Source organism: Homalodisca vitripennis, chromosome 2 (genome assembly GCF_021130785.1).
Source record: "Homalodisca vitripennis isolate AUS2020 chromosome 2, UT_GWSS_2.1, whole genome shotgun sequence".
In the NCBI taxonomy this organism is placed as follows: domain Eukaryota; kingdom Metazoa; phylum Arthropoda; class Insecta; order Hemiptera; family Cicadellidae; genus Homalodisca; species Homalodisca vitripennis.
In genome coordinates this window covers 137,038,675-137,058,599 of record NC_060208.1, presented here as the reverse complement: position 1 = coordinate 137,058,599, position 19,925 = coordinate 137,038,675, and the positions used below count along the sequence as shown (strand labels likewise).

Below are 19,925 nucleotides of genomic sequence, written 5' to 3'. Positions count from 1 at the left end.
CTAAGCATTGGGTGCCAGGGTCTTCTGTAATTTGGTCATCATTCATCGCTGTTCAATAGTGAGCAATCAAACTTCATTTGAATTTATGTAACATGCAGTTTCGTCAGTTGAAATAACAGAGGTAGTTTTGGTTGGAACGAATAAAATAGTTATTGTCTCAAAGGCGGAAACTGTCATGACATAAAGAAAGTTGTCCGAAAACAACAGGACGACCACTACATTGGGAGCGATCAAACCACTTTCTAACTTAGGAAAAAATGTTGATATACACTCAAAGTTTTAGACTTTTAACATTTTACAACAGTTACTTTATATATTACGCAGCTCGATTGTGGATGTTGCGTTTTAATTCCCTCTCTACACTCCGAGCCCAACGTTGTTGCTAGTTTTCGTTGTACGATAAACAAATCACTTATCCGTTTCAACACCAAGGAACACCTGGTACTAGCGATATGGCATTACCGCCTCTAACGTCATCAAACTATTTGGGTGCGGCTGTTCAAGTAATTACAGGTAAACTCACACATTGTGAATTACAGAATGTTTACATCCATATAATGTTCCAAACTACTACAAATATTGATATTGTTGCATACTCGATTTTTCCACATAACATTCTAATCATTACTGATACAAAAATTAAATGTTACATTATTGTATTATGCATGTTAACATATATACATTGACGTAATTGAAGTATAGTTACTAGCCGTGGCCGGTATGAAAGTTGCAGTAATTCTTTTTTCCCATTTAGTTTGCGAAGTAGCGATTTACGCACTCTAAACAAGAAGTAAGGGTTAACTTTATCCCCAAGGAAAACAACGTTACTTCGCCCCTCTAGAAAGTAAATCAAAACGCTGTTTTAATATTACAGCTATTGGATCACTGTTAACAACTTCTAACAAAAGTAAATTATTGTTGATCTATTAAGACTAGGGTAGGAATAAGTGTTATTTATAAGATTCAGAACGGAACTAAAGCTACAGTTTCTTAAAATTTTAGGGGAGAGAAAAATTTTTAAGAGTATATGAGACGATATAAAACCGTGACTTTATCACCTCCTACATATTTTTTAAATTGCCAACATTGGTGATAACTCAGGAAACTAACCTAACCTTCGGTCAAAAGCTTATCTCCCTTTATACTTAAATGTTATTTATATGTTACTTCCGACATGAGGACAGGGAAGTAGCATCTCTTAATAATGAAGCAGAAAAGGTAGCTTTGAGTAATGGCTAAAGGAAAATATATTTTCAAAAAGGACAAACCCTGTTTTACTATCAGCGATTATTAACGACAGACCTTTTTCCATTAAGAAGATCCTAACCTATTGCATTTTGTTATTTTAATTTATAATACCTTTTTCCTAACTGTAACAATAAAGAATTGTGGAACGTGTCTTCTTTGTATCGGATTATTTTCAGAGTGTTATATCTCAAGATTGCTGTTAAGGCAGTGTACATGGTTTTTAGCAAACTATACAAGCAAGAGGTTTCAATATCAAGCGTTTTAGTGCTTCGCTTAATTTATAGGAAAGCATACAATTTGGTCCGAAACTTTGCAGTATCAACCAACTAAGTCGGATTTTGAGTATCGATTACTTGACTTTAAAATTCATAGGTTTAAATATATAAACTATAGCTATTTTTATGACGCTATGCTTTATGTAATTGTTTTACATACTATAATAGCGCCTGTTTTACCCATAAACACAAACACATTGCCGAATTACCTGTAATGTTCTGCACGGACCTGGACCGTACACAAAGATACAGAACATAACTGCCCCCAACCCTCGGGAAATTAACTATTATTTCATGTTTGTGAGCTTTCACACGCAGTAAGGCAGTATATGTTCATATACTATTAATTAAAATAAAGGGGTTTACATTATAGAAATGTGAAATTAGAAAAGTTTAAAAAAGCGGATTGATTGTAATCCTAGTAATCCTGTAATTGATTGTTTTGTAAAAAATATTGCAGTGCAATTATTTGCGACAAAACGATTGATAACGATTTCTGGAATCCACTAAAAATGCATGTTTTTAAAAAACATGTTTTTATGTGTGACTAATAAAAATACCAGTGACAACTAATTAACCAAGGAGAGTCTAAGTTTTACTTAATTTATAAACTCTTTAATTTTACGATCATGCCTGGAATCCTCATGGATTGGGTAAATTGCTTGGTTGTTAAAATTCATTTTTCAATACCGAATTCTATACCTTTACCAGGCACCATTACAAGACTACATGCCATGCAATAAGAAGAAAGAATAAAATGTACAGACCCAAAGGTTTAAACTAAATCTGCAAGCAAGAATCAATTAATTTATTCGTAATTTTCGACTGTGTACTAGTAAAACAGTGAATATTGTTGCACACTATCCCTTAAGATTACTTTACACAGGCTGTAAGTGGAAAGGCATTGATGACGTTTTTTATTAAAAACCCTTTAGAAATCTATCTCATACAGCGATAAAGTACTCTCTAAGAAAAACGGGATAACTGCCAAGCAGATGCAGATTCCATTTATTATTGTTGCGAGTAGATTCATAACATGCGATTTCTCCACGATTTCATAAAATTTATACGTGTTCTAATCACAAAAGACGAAGAAAGTTTTCCAAGAATCTCTCTGGTCTTGACAATAAAAGATCGTGCTGAGCTCGCAGCCCACTAAGATACTGTGAATATTTATGCTAGCAGTAAAACTCGTTGCTAGTCCCCCGCTGCTCTATACGCCTCTCATTGAAAGTTTTAGTTACACCGCCTTTCCTCGGTAAGTGGTTTTTAAATATACGACTTATGCACTAAAATGGTTCCTAATTACTAGTTAGTCTTACATTACATTTCTGAGGTTAATTTGTTGAGGCGTCCTAACTAATTAAACTTAAATGTTGTATAAGAGACCGGCCGCTTAAGCATATCAACAACGTTCTTAAATGGTATTGAATTGTTAGTTGTCTTAAAACATTAGTGCTACTTAGCGGTCTAGCATTACAAGATGACAATACGTGTCAATGTGCCCATTAGGGCTTAATGTTTGTTATTTTGCGATTGCGTGATGAGTTTACTATTTATTATGTTACATAAGGAAGGACATTTATGATTCTACACGTCTTATTAGCAATAAGACGTAAAATGTAATGTTTATTTTTGTGTTTTTTCTACCTATATATTATTATGTTATACTATTGATTAATTTTTTTTATTTTTACGGCTGTAGTTGTAAATCATATAGAGTTTAATTTATAAAAAAACATTTAACTTAAATTACATACTGTCTTCGAGAATAACATTGTAACAATGCACTTACCATTTATGTAAGCAATGACAATAATAAAAAATAATAATTTAAAATGTAATATTAGTCCATTAAAATGTAAAGTAATTACAGCTATAGCATTCTGCAAAATATCGTTCTCTTATATAAAATAATGTCGCGGAATTTTCAAAAGGCTCTCATATTCCCTTAAGGCTTTTTACTCTCATTCTGGCATTTATGTGTACAAATAACTTATATAACCACGAAACGTGATTAAAATTACTGATAACTAATAATAAAAGGTGAATATTTGATTACTGTGTACAGTTGATAAAATTCAAATTCAATCATGACGTTGCATTAAATTTAATCTACCTAACTGGTGCGATCCGATCTCTCGGCTTACACAAACACTCCGTTGATAAGTAACCGCAGTCGTCTGCTGGAGTAACAAAGGGCGTCTGCTCCACATTGATAGAGGTGCATTTCCTGATAGAACAAACATTGGCAATTTCTCATCTCAGATAAAGCGAGTACGTGGAGAGACTGCGAGTTATCTGCAGCTCGTCTCTCGCGAGCACTTAGGGTTAGCTTGGTTTGAAGACAATGTTTATCAAATGTATTGGTAAACAAAATCTAGATTGATTACAAAACAAAGTTGGATTTTTAATTTTCATACAGAATCTGTACATGTATAAAACGATAACATAGAAGCGAAACAGAAACAATTAACATTTGCGAACAAAACAAAAATCTTCGGTTGATGGTTCAAACCAATATAAAAAGACAACGCAACGGGATTTTTGAAATAGCTGAACATTGAATTGACAGAAATAATACTTCTATGTTTTAATATAACAATCACTTGTGTTACTTATAATAATAATTAATTGGGATTATATTATAATATTTGTTTACAATAGATTGTGGTTTGATGGGCATTATTGTTAAATTTATACAAACTCAAATGAAAAAAGAAAAGAATTTAACACATTGTTTTGATACAGAAGATTTTTCAGGCTTCTTTCTATAAGTAACCAAGCTTAACTTCTAAACTGTTTATATTTCGAAACTGCACATTCTAAAACGTTGTTAAATCAATTTTTCCATTAATATGTTAAATTCATTTCGAAAATTAAAAAGTATTCCAGAATTTCCATCAAAAAGTACTTGCAGTGCTTAATATTGTGCTACAAGTAATCATCTGGTTTCGGTATTTAAACAAATCTAATATTTTTAACTACCACAATTTATTTTTGATCTTCATTACGTCAAAAAACTAAATACAAATTTTCCATTTCCGCAACAGTTTTATACTCTTTCAAACGAAGTGTAGACACCATACCATAATGAAATCCTAATGAAACAATTGAATCAACTTCTGATAAAAATATTGTTTGATCCTCTATTTGAGAACATTATTGGTCATGAGTCTCAAAAAAGATCTTATTCATGATTTAATTACATTACCAAACTTAATCAACCCTAATCACATATGGAGAAGTTTCGTACGGTACCTTTTGTTATATATTGAACAAATTTATATTCATTAATCCCTTGATAAAGTTCAATGAACTAGTTTTAAGTTTGAATGGAGTTGATAAAGTATGAGGATTTGATAACACTTTACCAAGAATAATGGAATATTTCCATAAGGTTTACATTCGTAGTACGTATGGTCTAGATTTAGTCAAAATTACACACTCATAAAATGTGGTTTAATATGTGGAACAATTTTTTGGGTGGTAGTTAAAATAACTTTTAAACGCTTTTATAGTCGAACTATAGATGCATTCATATGAGGATTGTGTGGCAGAATCTTTGTGTGGTAAGCAAGTTCCGTGTAGCAATTTGCAGATAGTAATACAATGCAAACGCCTATATTTAGAGTTGTAATCATTAGAAATTTCTACAATAACTTGATTTTGATGACTTAAATTTAAAAAGTTGGGTATTTTTTATACTTGCCAAAGTTTACCCAATGTAACATGAATAATACTTTTATGTAATATAGTTATGATGATGTTTCTTTCGTTTTCCGCAAGATAGCACGCAACCTTTATGTCAGGTGACAGCAGAATTTAACATTGGATGAAATATCTTCTCATAGGCTGATGCATAATCTAAGCTCGAAGATTCGGATGAGTTATGTATCCCCAGAAAATCAGAAGAAACACCGACAAGAACATCTGGATTTACGGCAGAAAGATTGTAACTGCGATCGATTTATAACCGCCTCCTAGATTGTGTTATGTCCAGAGTCCAGACCGTATGTTTATGAAAGGCCCTGCTTTCCATTACAATCCAAGAGCCGTATTCCGAGCGAAGGCCCTATCCCTTGTATCTACATAATTCATAACTCGTAATTCATGTTTCTGACGGTGAATCGGCACTATATTATTGATCAACAGAAAGTAGACAGTGCATTTCTCTGTGCATATCGGACTGCAGTAAGACTAAGGTGTTTACGGACTTAGAGAAACTCTAAAATAGGGTATTTCATGGCCCACAATGTAACTTTACGTAGAAACATGGATCCAGAAATGGTTTCTTGTCAATTAATAGATACCGCAATCAAATTAATTATTGAACTACTACTAAATTAAAAATTATATGCAAACACAAGGTATTGACAACTATGAAAATGTTTGGCTTCTCGTAGAATGTTTGGATGTCATTAGTAAATGTGAAATAATAAAAAAACCGGATTTTAAATATATAAATTTACTATTTTCTAATTATTCCAATTCACATAGTGTCAATTAAATCACACATACATGGCTATCAATTTGAGGTATTGTGGCATTGCTGCATGTGCATGTACAGGTTAAACTGTATATCACTTTTGACCTTCACGTTATTTTCTACAGCAGCGCTGAAATAAAGATTTTAATTTCAATACTGGTGATATTTTAACGCCAGGCAAACAGAAAAACTTGGAATATTTAAGTTAATAGATGTGTAAATTAAGACCTAAGAATATGAAACTATAGCTTCTTTACATTTTTCTTAGAATTACTCTTTGAATGAATTTGACTTGACCAGCGTGTTAGTGAGATGGTGAGCTGACTGACGGTAAGTCACATCACGTGCCGAGAGGAATTATTATGCTCAAAATTTTGTCTAAAAATAAACCTTAATTGGTTTGTTATTTAACTTTTGTATTAACCTAACTTTCCAGGAGAAAATTCGTTTACGCAAAGACTATCCTCACGGGAGGATTTACGTGCTTTCTGTAACGGCGCGTACAAAAATGTGTAAATGTAAACGCAAAGTGTTTAGATAGGCGTTAATTTAATTTTAATGTGTTCGATCAAACAGTTTTTTTCCTCAGTTTATTTCATAAAATTGTTATATGTTTAAAAATGTAAACTCAATATAAAAAAAAACAAAAAAAAAACAGTCTAATCAACCAACCTGAGTTCGAACTTCTTTAATTCAAATATAAAAAAGTAGTAGATGCTACTGCTTTAGGGTTTTTAAATTCTTACTTCATTTGATGTGAATAATATAAGTCCTGTGCACTTCACTGAATCATATAAAAAGATTCTTTGTAACAGTTTCTTATAAATAAATCACTTGATTCACACAAATACTAAATTAAGAGCAATAGTACAAATTGCTATCAAATCTTCTAGGTGATGATGATAACGAAAGATGCTCTGTAAGCACTGGTGCTGCCATCTCAACGATTTTGTATGGAACTAACAAACTGCGCTCGCAGAAATATAAATTCTACAAAGACAATGTTGAGATAATGTTCACCATACGATATTTCTCAAGGATCCCCGCTCCCACCGGCAGAATCAGCAACATCAATCATCACACCACAAGAAGGACGCCCAACCGAAAAACCAAGTGGGCGGCGAGGGGCTTCCAAAACGAGAAACAGTCCCAGACACGATCGTTCTGATGATTTACCTGCGGCCACGCGGGCACGAACCTCCTTTCAAAATTCCTTCATTAACCTTTATCAGCCGTAATAGCCGGTAACAAACACCGCGGCGTGGAGCAGCAGCCGGGGCTGGTCGGCTTGCGATTAATTAACCCGTGTTTATTTATCGACGATTGCAAGCCCAGTCTCCCGCGCAACAGCCGTACATCAGGTTTATCAGCGGCAGGATCGTTTATTGATTTCAAACTGGCGAAACAAATGCGAGTGGAAAAATCTGGTGGTGACAGGTTGGTTGAGGAATGGTTCGCGATTGAGGTTATGTTGGTTCATATTTGGCCGATGTGGGGACGTATTGGTTTCGCATCGCAAGCGCAATTTTGTCATGCCCGTAGATACTCGGTGCACGGTCATTTAGTTAGTGTTATGTAGGCGCTTTAAATTGTTAGTCGAAGACATTCATAATCATGGATTGAATTGAATAAATTCAGATAATTTTAAAACTGATACACCTTCTGTTGGATTGAGTGACATTTCCGTGATATTTAATAGTACTGTATGTCTAAAAAAGGTTTATGCAAAAGTCCAATTAGAAATTTTATTTTGTTTCTTTATATAATCCAAATAGTGAAACAATTTATGAAAAGGACAATTCGAATGCTATGTGCAAATTTGTATACAATGACTCTTGTATAACAGGTTGATTGCTGCTATACGTGGAATATCACTACAAGATATTACTCTATTATGTGATGTCTCATTGTAAAACAGTGAAATCCTGTTTCCTATCAATATAAATACTTTTGCGCGTGAAAGACTAAAATAAAGAACAAAAATTAAATTAATTCTATTGTCCCCTTCCTCCAGAAAATTATCTTGACCATCAAAGTAGTCACTTAAATAAATGTCATATCAAACATGTTCAAAGTTCTCATACGGTTGTCAAACTAGGAAGTATAAATAAAACGCGTTTGAAGATTTACTACTATGATAACTAATCTTTTTCACATTGCCAAAATCTCAGTTGTTATATAAGTATTTCCAAGGTGGGTTGAATATTTGTTTGTTTTAAATTTGTCCCAAAGTATAGGTATTATATGTTAGGTGGAGGAGCTTTGTACATGCCTTACATGGCTTACTGTCTTTATTCTTCAAACTTATAAAATACTATATTTAATATGATGAAAGTTATATAGATACATTTATATTCTATTTTCATAGTTGTTTGCGATATGGTAGCCATCTTACATTTCATAAGGAATCGTAACATACCATAGAATTTCTTATGATTAAGTCAGTGGTGTATTCGGACATTATTGAGGAGGATATTTTTACAGACAAGGCAGAGTGAGCGTGCTGTATATGGAAAGTGTTAATAATCTTACGAGAGAGATATCCCGTTATGTGAAGCACGTCACTAGGAACTTGAACGTGTATTGAGCAACTAATACAATTTGTAATTTTCAGAATTATTTTATCCATTAGACATTTCATTGCGATCAGAACAATCGTGAAATTAAAAGTTTTCGTAGGAATACGGCTGGTTAAGAGCTGAAATCAACCGAATTGAAGTGGTAATGAAAATTTTGCCTGAGTAATTTCACCCGAGGTGAGGTCGCGCCGAGGGGGCGGGCCGAGGTCGCGCCTCACAGCGAGGTCGGCCGTTATCGCCTCAGCCCAACATTAACAGCCAAAATTGACGGGGCCGGGATCGAGAGGAGAATCAATGGATCGTCAAGCCCACGTCGGTCTGTCGGCAGATCCCAGTAGATTGCGGGGCAAAGGTCAAACAGATATTAAATGCGATCCTAAATTGATATCTGTGTGTAAATTAAGTTCTGGAAATTACTCTCAAATCGAGGACAGGCGCTGGCAAAGGCTAGCCGTCTCCGGTGAAAGGTGTACTATTTTGTTACGTTATACAAGCAGAGCGTGTAAAATCTAAAATTGTGGGTATTATACTGGTGTAAAAGATTTATAGTTATTCTAGTCTTTTAATATCTTGTATTAAATACTTCTCAAAACGTAATTGCAGATTGATCCTATTATCTCACAATTATAAAACAATATTTTAGATGGATGGGTAAATAGTTCAAGTACAAATAAATTTACTATACCTCAAGAATAATAATTGGAAATAGTAACGTAGGTACCTAAGTGTTGTCTGCTTTGAAAAGCCATGCTAAAATAGGAGAAAGTATTTTTAAACTACTCTGCATATTACGTTTTTTTGTTTGTTTGATGGACAGAACAGACATGTAATATATATATATATATATATTCGCCGGGAATGATAGCACGAAGCTAAGGAAAATTGCCAAAAATTAAGAGATTGTTTTATTAATTAACCAGTACTACGAGTTCAATACTGTTGTGGTTCAGAATCGGCATTAGGGTCTTAATATAATAGTGAATAAAGTAATTTTATTAGTTGTTGTTTTATAGAGTCAATAAGGCCTTAATTAGCCTTAAATACAAAGCAAGCCATCACATAGCCTCTATAAACTGTATGAAAAGTAACAAAGATTCATCATTTTAGTAACTTCTAATACTAATTTTAGTAACACGTACGGATGTGTACGGTTTAAATAACATATATTGTTCTATAACGAAGTTTCTTTTATGGGGAAAATAAATATCAAGGAGGCAGTTTTTAAGAAAGAAGAAGAACTCTTAAGAAGAATATTTTTAATAAAGAGAAACACTAAACTATTTGTAACTAAAACTATTCTGAATATATTGTTTCTATAACCTTTTAACATGTGAGTATAAATTATTACTTTGGATATAGTATAACGTAATGGTCCGAGGGCTTTGAGGTTTAAATCCAGTACTATGGGTGGCATATAAGACTTCTTAAATATAATATTATTGAAAGGAAACTTTAATTACAGCGATAGTGATAAAAAGAAATTCTTGAAATAAGAAAAATGTAGAAATACGTATAAAACATTCAAAAGATATGGATGCTTTAATTTCTTGTGTTTATAAGATGTTACTTATGCTTAAACCATCACCACGTTTCCCAACTAAGAGACATATAATTGGCTAAAAAGGTCGCCTTCAAACATTGGAGAACGGGTCTCAGGGGAGCAATCCAATAAGATAAGTGGAAAACACGATCCAATTCCGGCGGGAAAACATCCGATGGAAAACAAACGCGTTAAGGGACAAACAGGAAGGGAACATTCCCTATGATACTGAAGGCGACTCGGGTTCGATTATTTGTAATCAATGTAACATGTCTGATGTTACCGCTCTTCCTGTAGGTGCGCCGCCCACAGTCACTGCCTTCTCAATTACGTGTACAAGTAGTAAATAGCTGAACCTTGGACTACTGTACAGTCTACAATACGTCCGACTTCTTGACCTTACCTAACTCACACTTTGTTCAGAATTTCCCTTTACATTCAAGGAAACTTAGTCCAAGGCAAACTTTAAACATTAACAACCTATTGTACAGAAAATAAAAGAACAGAAATTGATGTTAAGAGTTAAGTTTCCATCTAATGCAAGAACATTAAATAATTTATAATACAAAATAAGAACTATACAACTTAAGCAGTATATGCAATCATGCATTACTACAGCCACAAATGCAAACAATAAAAAAGTAAGGTAATATCATTTTAAGAGTTTCATGAAATATTTTGAGCATTGTATGTGATTTATGTTGATGTTGATGTTATGCTAAATATCTAACGGTTCTTTTCATTCCGTTAAGACTTATTATGAAAAAGACAAACTATCCAACACTTCCACTGCGACACGAATCATTTACCAAGTTTAGGACAGAGGGAGTGGAAAAGACGTGCAGCTACCGCAGTCAATATGTTAAAAAAAAAATACTATTTATACGCATTAATAAAGAGGTTTTTTCCATTTTGGGTAACTTTGTTTTTATAAATAAGTAATTACATAGTTTTAATTCACTAAAGAGTAACGAACTAACTACGCTTAAACAACCTATTACAGCGTGATAATATTTTCTAGAAAAGTCAACGCTCTAGTTTAATTCTATTAAGACCAGTTTTACTATAATTCTATACGGGCTTTCTTTTGTTTGCAACGTTTATTACCACGAGGTTTAACACAAATTTGAGATAAAAATTTGCAAATGAGAGCAATTTTGGAGAAAGTATAAACAATTATTCACTTAAAATTATAATTAATTCTCATTAATAAGTTTTTAATATTATACATAAGGAATAATAATGCATATTTATTACATTGACATTATATTTACAATTACACATATATTCACTTCAGTCACCATTTAAATAAAAAATGCCATACATTATGTTTGGAAAATAACAATATAGTCAAACTAAGATCAGAAAACCCCAATTCCTTTGAGTGCAAAGAAAAGGTATGTTTTTTTATGTCCACGTGGCAGGAAGTTGAATGCAAAATGATCAGGGGAGGGGTTTTGAGGAGCCAACACAACATTTTCGGCTTTCCCCGAAAGAATAACGATACGATAAGACGAATATGGACAAGGTAATGGGTATATAGCGTACTGAATTCATCTTATGTAATATTCTTCCTTACCTACTTACGAGGTGTTTAATTACCTTTATACAAAGTCAGATGTGACATCGAATATTACTAAAATTAATTATAGTTATATTGGTAAGTCCTGAAATATTTGATTTTTGAACCAAATGCACAAAAATACAAATTATTTTTTATGCATTTTTAACACATTTAGGACTGCATATTTAATCTGTAATGTCAGTACGATATAATTAATACTCGTATTGTTTGTTTCTCTACTCCATAAATTTGAGTTGTTTAATATTCTGCATAGTATAGTCGCAAATAAAGTAATTTACGCATTAGTTAACTTGTACACCCTAACCTAAAAGTAATGTCAATACATAACTTTTAAATTTCATTTTCGTTCAGAGAGCAACAGTTAGACCCCCTTAACAATGTCCATAATCTAGGACTAGGAGTAAGGGTTTTTAGAGGAGGTTGAAAATTGGTTTTGAACACTGACAATAATAATAACATCATGAGTAACGTCTTGACGACAGTTTGAAGTATTCCTTTTTTGGAATTTAATGGAAAATTCAATCCAATGTTTCAGGTATGCAACACATTTCTGCTAATCTGTGGATGTAACTCCTTTCTTTGGATGAAGGCTCGCTGTGTATGCCTGAACACAAATTCTGATTCTGTTAAATGGTTTGTATGTTTGAGAAAAGGCGTGGTCTGTACAGAATTACAAATGATTATAAATTGATTTTTCTCATATCAATTCTGACTGACCAATATCTTCACATTGATGCAGTCCTTACCTCCTCTTTCATACAAACGGATAGCAGTATACGCTAAGGTATATGTGACAGGAAATTCTAAAATTCTATCTTAAACTGTTCGAGGTACATCTTCTACGTAAACTGCCAAGACAAAAGAAATTATTAAAAAATAAAACAAACAATTATTTTAACCATTAACTCTCTAGTTTCTTTGCTAACACTAAGAACATGTATAGTTCAATTGTAATATAAGTGGGCTACAATATGAAAAACCTATATTGAAGAATCAAAACTCCGAGAAACCATAATTCTCGACCGATCAAACAAGAATGAAGGAAGATCATCAACCACCAGCTAGTCAAACAATGGTTATCAGTGTAATGCTGAACAGGGAGGGGGTTATGCATTATATGTGATTAAATCCTTGCATGTTACTCCAATACCAATCTCGGAAAAGTACAATAAACTAATGTCCAGGTTCTGAACGAACCCGAGATCAACGCGTGTGATAAGCCCGTGCGTGAATCTGTACCGCCCGACCCTTATCACACGCACGCGCCTTATCAGTCCGCTGCTGCAAATTATACACAATTTGTTTTATCGGAGGGTATTCGGGAGAGGTAACTGGGAAATTCAGATCAGACCCTATCATTAAAATATTTTAGGGTAACCTTCCATTATCCCGAGACGTGGGAGTATGCAGGGTTAACACAGTCCAATATTAATTTTACCCTTGAACCCCTTTTTAAATGCAATGATTGCAATCTTCATTTGCAACGATAAATGATGCCCAAATTATGACTGTACTTGACACTGCTTAGTACAATTAAAATTATTGAATAAGATCAGAATTTATAACTATTTAATAAGTAATTTAAACGAAATAAAGCATTCTTGTTATTGAAGGTCAAATATAAAGTGATATCTTTGCTTGAACCTATTAGGATGAATATGTCGACTTGACATTAAGCCTCTAATAGACATAGAGACACCAAAATCAGACCTAATCTATGACTTCATGTTATACGTTAGATTTACTGATCGTCAATGAAATTGTGCTTTTGATTAACTATCAAATTATAATTAATTTTAAATAGCAGGTATTATTAAGGTTTAATCTACATTCCATTTAACTATAAAATAAAAATACATTATAATGTGTACATAAAGTAGCATGTCGACGCTTTATAGTAAATTGGAGTTCTTATCCTTTAATACATTTGATAACGCAAGACAAACAAAATATAATAACGTAATACCATATATTATTGATATATTGGCTTTTCATCTAGTTAATATGAATTGAAGTTCGTATATAGAAGAACGTTTCACCAGAACATGTAGTGGGTTCTTTATATCTACGACACTGATGCTATCTCGGATGTCACACATAACTAAAGGTGGCTTACTTGCTTTACAAGTCACAGTTACCCAACATGGGCATTAAAAGTTAATTACAAGCAAAACTATCTAATATGTAAACAACTTTTATTAATTAAGTAAGTGATTGAAAGCTTACGGCGTACATAAAAAATGTCACGTTTGAATGTATAAGAATTAAAGTAATACAAAAATAATCTTTTCTCTAAAAATTGTTAAATGTTTATTGAGCAAGGAGGAGGAAGGCTGGATTAAAGACGCTTAAGAGTGACAGCCAACTGGCAGTTTGACGTCGAACGTTCCACAAAGTGAATCACGGTGATTAGTAAGTCACTGTTGTTGGCAGTGACAGTGACAAAGAGAAGCTGTTTACAATCGCTCTTACTCTTTGTTACTTTATTTGCAATCGCAGAATAATAAAAGAAAGGAGGTTTGATATTTCTTAGAGAACTGTTATCATCTAAATTAACTATTCATATTTTTCAGACCTGTTTTGATTTTGATTAGCTAAATATCTTATGTCATTTAGTTAGACAAGGAAAAAATTTAGATCAGATTTAAGAAAACACAAAAAATACAAACAATAAAGAGAAATTCATTTTTGTATAATTTTGTAGAAATTTACAATTGTACATTAAGATATTACGTAAATCAATCAAATAAAAGCACTGCATTTTAACAGGTTGTGGTATGTCTTTATGCTATGTCGTTACTGAATACTTCCGCAATGTGGAAACCATTTAATACAAAACTCAACCTACCATCTGACTGTCGTTGACACTCTTCCTTTTCTGGTCGAAAAGGTCCACTGGTCCTGTGGACTATCATCTTACCATCTGGCACGTGCCCCACTGATATGACGTAAAATCACAGCATGTTGCACCTAATTCCTTTTTCTCTACTTGCTCCCACATGTGTGCACTGCACTGTTTCAGTTCCATAATACCTACATTTCCAGAAGAAGGAACCTTCGAGTGATTGTCGGTTGGATCTACGTGAATTCCCAAGGACTATATTGCCCATATTCTAAATTAAAAAGGGGGTGGGCGGCCGCATAGATTGTGGAACTCATGAGCAGGATTGTTCTCTTTGCCGTTTTGTCAAGTTGGTGATAGAACGGCACAAACCTTTACAACCATGAATCCCGTGAGCAGGAAGAAACGAATCAAAAGCATAGACACGTGACACACATCCTGGATGTAACCGACACTTACCAGTGTATCATGACCAGTGTTGTGTTAACAACTTGTTGCACCAAGTAACAAGTATTTTGTCTGCAGCTAATTGCGGATTTTATTCCTGTGTCTAGAAGAATTCTACAAGAACAGTTATGCTGAAAGATTACATCATGGAAATTTACTTGTGAAAGATACCAACTTCAAAGTTGAATTTCTAACTTTTAGTGGTACAAAAAACTTAAGTGTTTTCTCAAACTTAATAGGATTCTCGTTCTAAAAATTAAATTTTTGTAATTTTTCTTTGAAAAACGTTTTATTTTGACGTCTAGAATCTGTTAAGATGATTGTCGTAAGGATTAGAACACAGATTTGTGTATTATAAATGGAAGGAAAACGATGCATTACGCGACCTAAGGTGATTAACAACTTTCGTCCTAAAAAATATTATTCAAGATTGCCCTGATACCTTCAATACCAGATGAAATATATGGAAGATAACAAACAAAATCTCCAAAATATATTTTCGGAGAAAAATATTGCAGTGTGCTTAACATAAAACGTGTATTTAATATAACATTATGAAAGAGACAAGAGGATATTAAAGTGAGGAGGACGAAGGCGGGCGAGGGGGCGGCGGGCGCGTTGGCAAAATGCTATTGAAGGTGTGCGTGTGATAAGAAAGGACATCAACAGGTACAAACACGTCCGCACGCACGGGGTTTATCAGGGAGCGTCATCTTCCACCAACCCACCACCCACTGTCCTACTGCTCCTTCCACCACCAAGCCGGTACTTAGCTGATCCGACAATTTCCAGGCGGTTCTGTCGCCAACATAATCAACATTATTTATAAAATCTGATTAAAATATTTAAACGTAGAAGGCAGCCAACATAACAACAGAAAAGCTGATGTAACAACTTTGTATATTGACGTGTATGTATTAGAAGTTAGTATAGTGTCAACAGTGTAAAGAAAATATTAGTGTATGTACCGAGAGACAATTGCATTGCATAGGCACAAAATATTGGTTTTTTTCTTGAAATCTATAGAGGAAATTTTGTTCAGAAAGAAATCGATTGTCAGCCGCGCAAGATTTTGTGGAAGTCGAACTTGAAGAGTATAATAACGATTAAAATGATCGAACAATGATTTGATAATATTATATTTAATTTAGATTAGTATTTAGAACTTTAGGTAATATTTTTCTTAGCTAGACACACTATACGAGTAGACCAATAGTTTTTATCGTTAAATCGTCGTCAGCTATCCATATACAGATCGACTATTTGGTTGGAAATAAAACTACTTTCAGTCTCTTCATCTAGTTGTCTAACAGTGATACAACTATTATTGTACGCTATTATACTGTCTCAAACTGTAATCAATATTCGTCCACTGTAAGAACTATTTATTTGGATGGAAATAAAACTACTTTCAGTATCTTCATCTAGTTGTCTAACAGTGATACAACTATTATTGTACGCTATTATACTGTCTCAAACTGTAATCAATATTCGTCCACTGTAAGAACTATTTATTTGGAGATATTTAAAATTTATCAGTATAAAGTATTTGGAGCCCACTAGTATTACGAGATCCTAGAGTTTGTAGTAAATCTAATCAATTTTCATAGTCATGGAAGAATTATTCTTAGACAGTGACAAGACCATACTACTAGAAAGCATTAGAACTGCTTAGAAAACAGCTTTCATTCTGCTGTCCGAAAAAATAGCAGTGCAATCAATGCCAGCACAAATTTTAAGTCACATTCGAGTTTAGTCATTTTTGAGATATTGGGCGGACAGACAGAGAGATAGGCTTTGCTTAAGCTCAATAATTAAGACATTATTTAAGATATAAAAGTAGAAGAAAAATACCAACTATAATATACTCCAACTGAGAATCGATTGTTAAACTTTATTTAGACTAATAATATTTATACAATTTGTTTATTACGCATGTATACTAAATTAAAAATTGTTTAATGCGAAGATCTAATCTGCAAGAAATTTGATTGCTTCAACAACATTTTTTAAGCAAAACTGTTTTCTGCTTCCAAAAAGTTCTGCTTCCATCAAGGATTCAAAACTGAAAAAATGTGATTATGTAGTCAATACATTCTTTATGCCTAAATTTAATAAAAGTAGATGCATTTTTCTTAATATGCGGTACTTAAAAGTATTTTAAAATTGATTTATTTATTTGCACCTAATATGTAGATTTGCTATTGTAGCTTCTATCTTATTTAAGTATATTAAGGCAAAATGTACGGGTCAAGAGTACAGTACATATAATATCCTCATGTGCTATAACACATCATACTACATAAGGTTAACAAAAATATCCTAGAATGATGCGGCGCTCATCAATCAATGATGAAATAAAAGTAGTATTTCTGGAAACAGAATTCACCAATAATAACTGTGACAAAGAAAACCGATTTCCATAGTGTGATTGATTTCATGGAATAGGTAAGTTCCGACGAACCATTATTTTCACGGATGATAAGTTCTGAGAGCCCATTGACAACAGAGATGTGATTTCTTTGATCTTGTGTGATGGAATTGTCATATCATAACGAGATGTCAACTGTCGGTTTGAATATTTCTCTGCTACAATGTAACAGTCGATGGTTACATCCGTGATTTGGTGAATCGTTTCAATAACGTTGCAGTCTCGAGGGGTGGTAAAAGAAATGACAAAGAAATCAACTGAACACTTTAATTTAACTTTTAGTGTGTTCACCCAAAAAGTTTAATAGTAAGTAGTATCATGTTACTTTGAAATAAAATATAAGGAAATGTTTTACCTAAAACCCTAAGCATTGAGATCCACAAATCTACAGTTAGTTGTGATAAAAGAGAAGAAAGGTCAAACAAAGGAAAGAAGCAAATAGTCTGAATTTTAGAGAATTAGTTGTGGATAGTTAGAACAATTATGTTTAGTAAAAGAATTTAAATTTACACCATTTTCTCAAATAATTGTATATTAGGATAACTTATTTGGTTTATTTAGTTTAGGCCAGATGACTGAAATCATTATATTTTGTGTATTTCAAGACAAACAAAGAATTCAGGTTAAAAATGGGCAAATTAATTAGAAGACAAGAGTATGGTAATATTTTACTTATTTATTGTAATAGTGGAATTTAGTCCCTATGGTTTTTAGCTTTAAGTGGCAGATTTTTCTGCAACTCGTTTTGGGATAATATACTGTTGGCATAATACTTTGGGATAATATTAATTGATTAATGATAGAACTTTTTGACTTTTGGGCTTTCCAATAATTTGATTTTTAATTCACCTAATTACTATATTAAAGTGTTAAAAAGTACACTTACCAAAACGGGATGAAGGTCTACCCCGTACATCTCGAGCCATTTCACCTTGTCCAGATAGTTGAGCTCGGCGACTGAAGGAAGTTGGCCCCTGAAACATTACCCTCATGTTACGTTTCCTTAGCCTACTTCAGATTAATCAGGAGGAATATCAACTACAGGACAGTTTAAAATTTTCAAGACATGATGCGGGGGTTCGTCAACAAAAACAATATTTCGTCCTCTATCATCCTGATCAAAAAAGGATGAGTATCAAAAGCTTACGAAATTCGTGGTTTTTAGAGAAGCATTTTCTTCAACGTTTTAGCTACAATATCTACAATATCATCTTGCGATGAGCGGAAATTATGAAGAAAGTAAATAAACACTGATTTTAAATTTTCATCTCAACAAGTCTTCAGATTGAAACCCTGCCCATCAGCTTTACACAACAAGTCACTACAAGATACTAATTCTTACAATCCTTGGTTGAAATCCCTGAACATTCGTCTTGACTCCAGCCTGGGACGTCAATCAATTATCATGCACTAGTGAAAGGACAAATGTTTCCTTGAGCACAGTTATCTCATTTATAGTCACAAGGAATCTCTGCCATCCTGGAAGTACCACAGCTTGTATTAGCGACAGCTGTGCACTTAGTACGCGTGGGGGCGGCTAGGCACAAGGTCGAGAGTGGCCTGGTGGTCAGTCCGTCAGTATTGTAACAACTCCGTGACCTCTGGAAGCTGGGATTTACCAGGAAACAGACCAGAGAAAGTCGGAGTTATATTTCACAGCTGTGTTTATAATTTCTGCTGACACTCCATTTGCGTAAACCTTGTAGGGAGAAGGTTTACGTTACAAAGTGACGTTTCTGCAAATATAAGAGATAAACACTATTTACATTTGTAAGTGCTCACGTTCTTGTGGTGTTATGTGTTTACAACTTATTATGCTTTTATATATATAATTTATATTTTGATGTGTTATACCTGTATCCACTAAATAATCATTAAGAAAGAACGATCATAACAAAACAATAAAAATTTGTCAAGATCAACAAGTTTTAGAAAATTATAATTTCTGATTAATAATTACACAACATTAAACTAGTTAAATATATAGTTTACTAGTAAGTTTGGTTCAGAATTCCATGTCACAGTGTTGTTCTTTGTAGATACAAGAATGTCTATAACAGCAATGACATTACACATTTAATCCACAAAGAAACCTACATTTTTGTGGGTTAAAATACAGTTAATAACTGACTTAATTCACTGAACAAATGAAATTTCAATACTAATTATTGAACTACAACATTCAATATGTAACCTAGAAATTTATATTAAATGTGTTAACAATGAGCGATAAAGTAAGAAATATATAACTAAAACACTGAAATCTTATTAATAAAGCTTAGTTAAGTTTCGTAAATACATAGTTTAGATGACATTGGCAAATAATTCCATGTCAATGATTACTTAGTTCACGTAATTTTTAAGTTTTTAAGTAATTGTATGTATTCTGTAAACAAATATACCAGAAAATAAATTGGCTTGGACTACAGTCTGAGGCAGAGCTTGATATGTTGTTGACTTGCTATTTATTTTGTTTATGGGTTACATTA

The 19,925-nt window shown here is 33.2% G+C and overlaps 1 protein-coding gene across 3 annotated transcripts in view; it reads right to left on the bottom strand.

Moving 5' to 3' along the window:
- LOC124354768 (band 4.1-like protein 4) overlaps positions 1–19,925 on the bottom strand; it is a 368,162-nt gene that overhangs the window by 71,610 nt on the left and 276,627 nt on the right. For all 3 annotated transcript variants that reach the window (XM_046805455.1, XM_046805456.1, XM_046805454.1), the window contains exon 8: positions 18,323–18,410. In XM_046805455.1, coding sequence (XP_046661411.1) covers positions 18,323–18,410 — 88 coding nt within the window. The remainder of the gene's footprint in view (positions 1–18,322; positions 18,411–19,925) is intronic.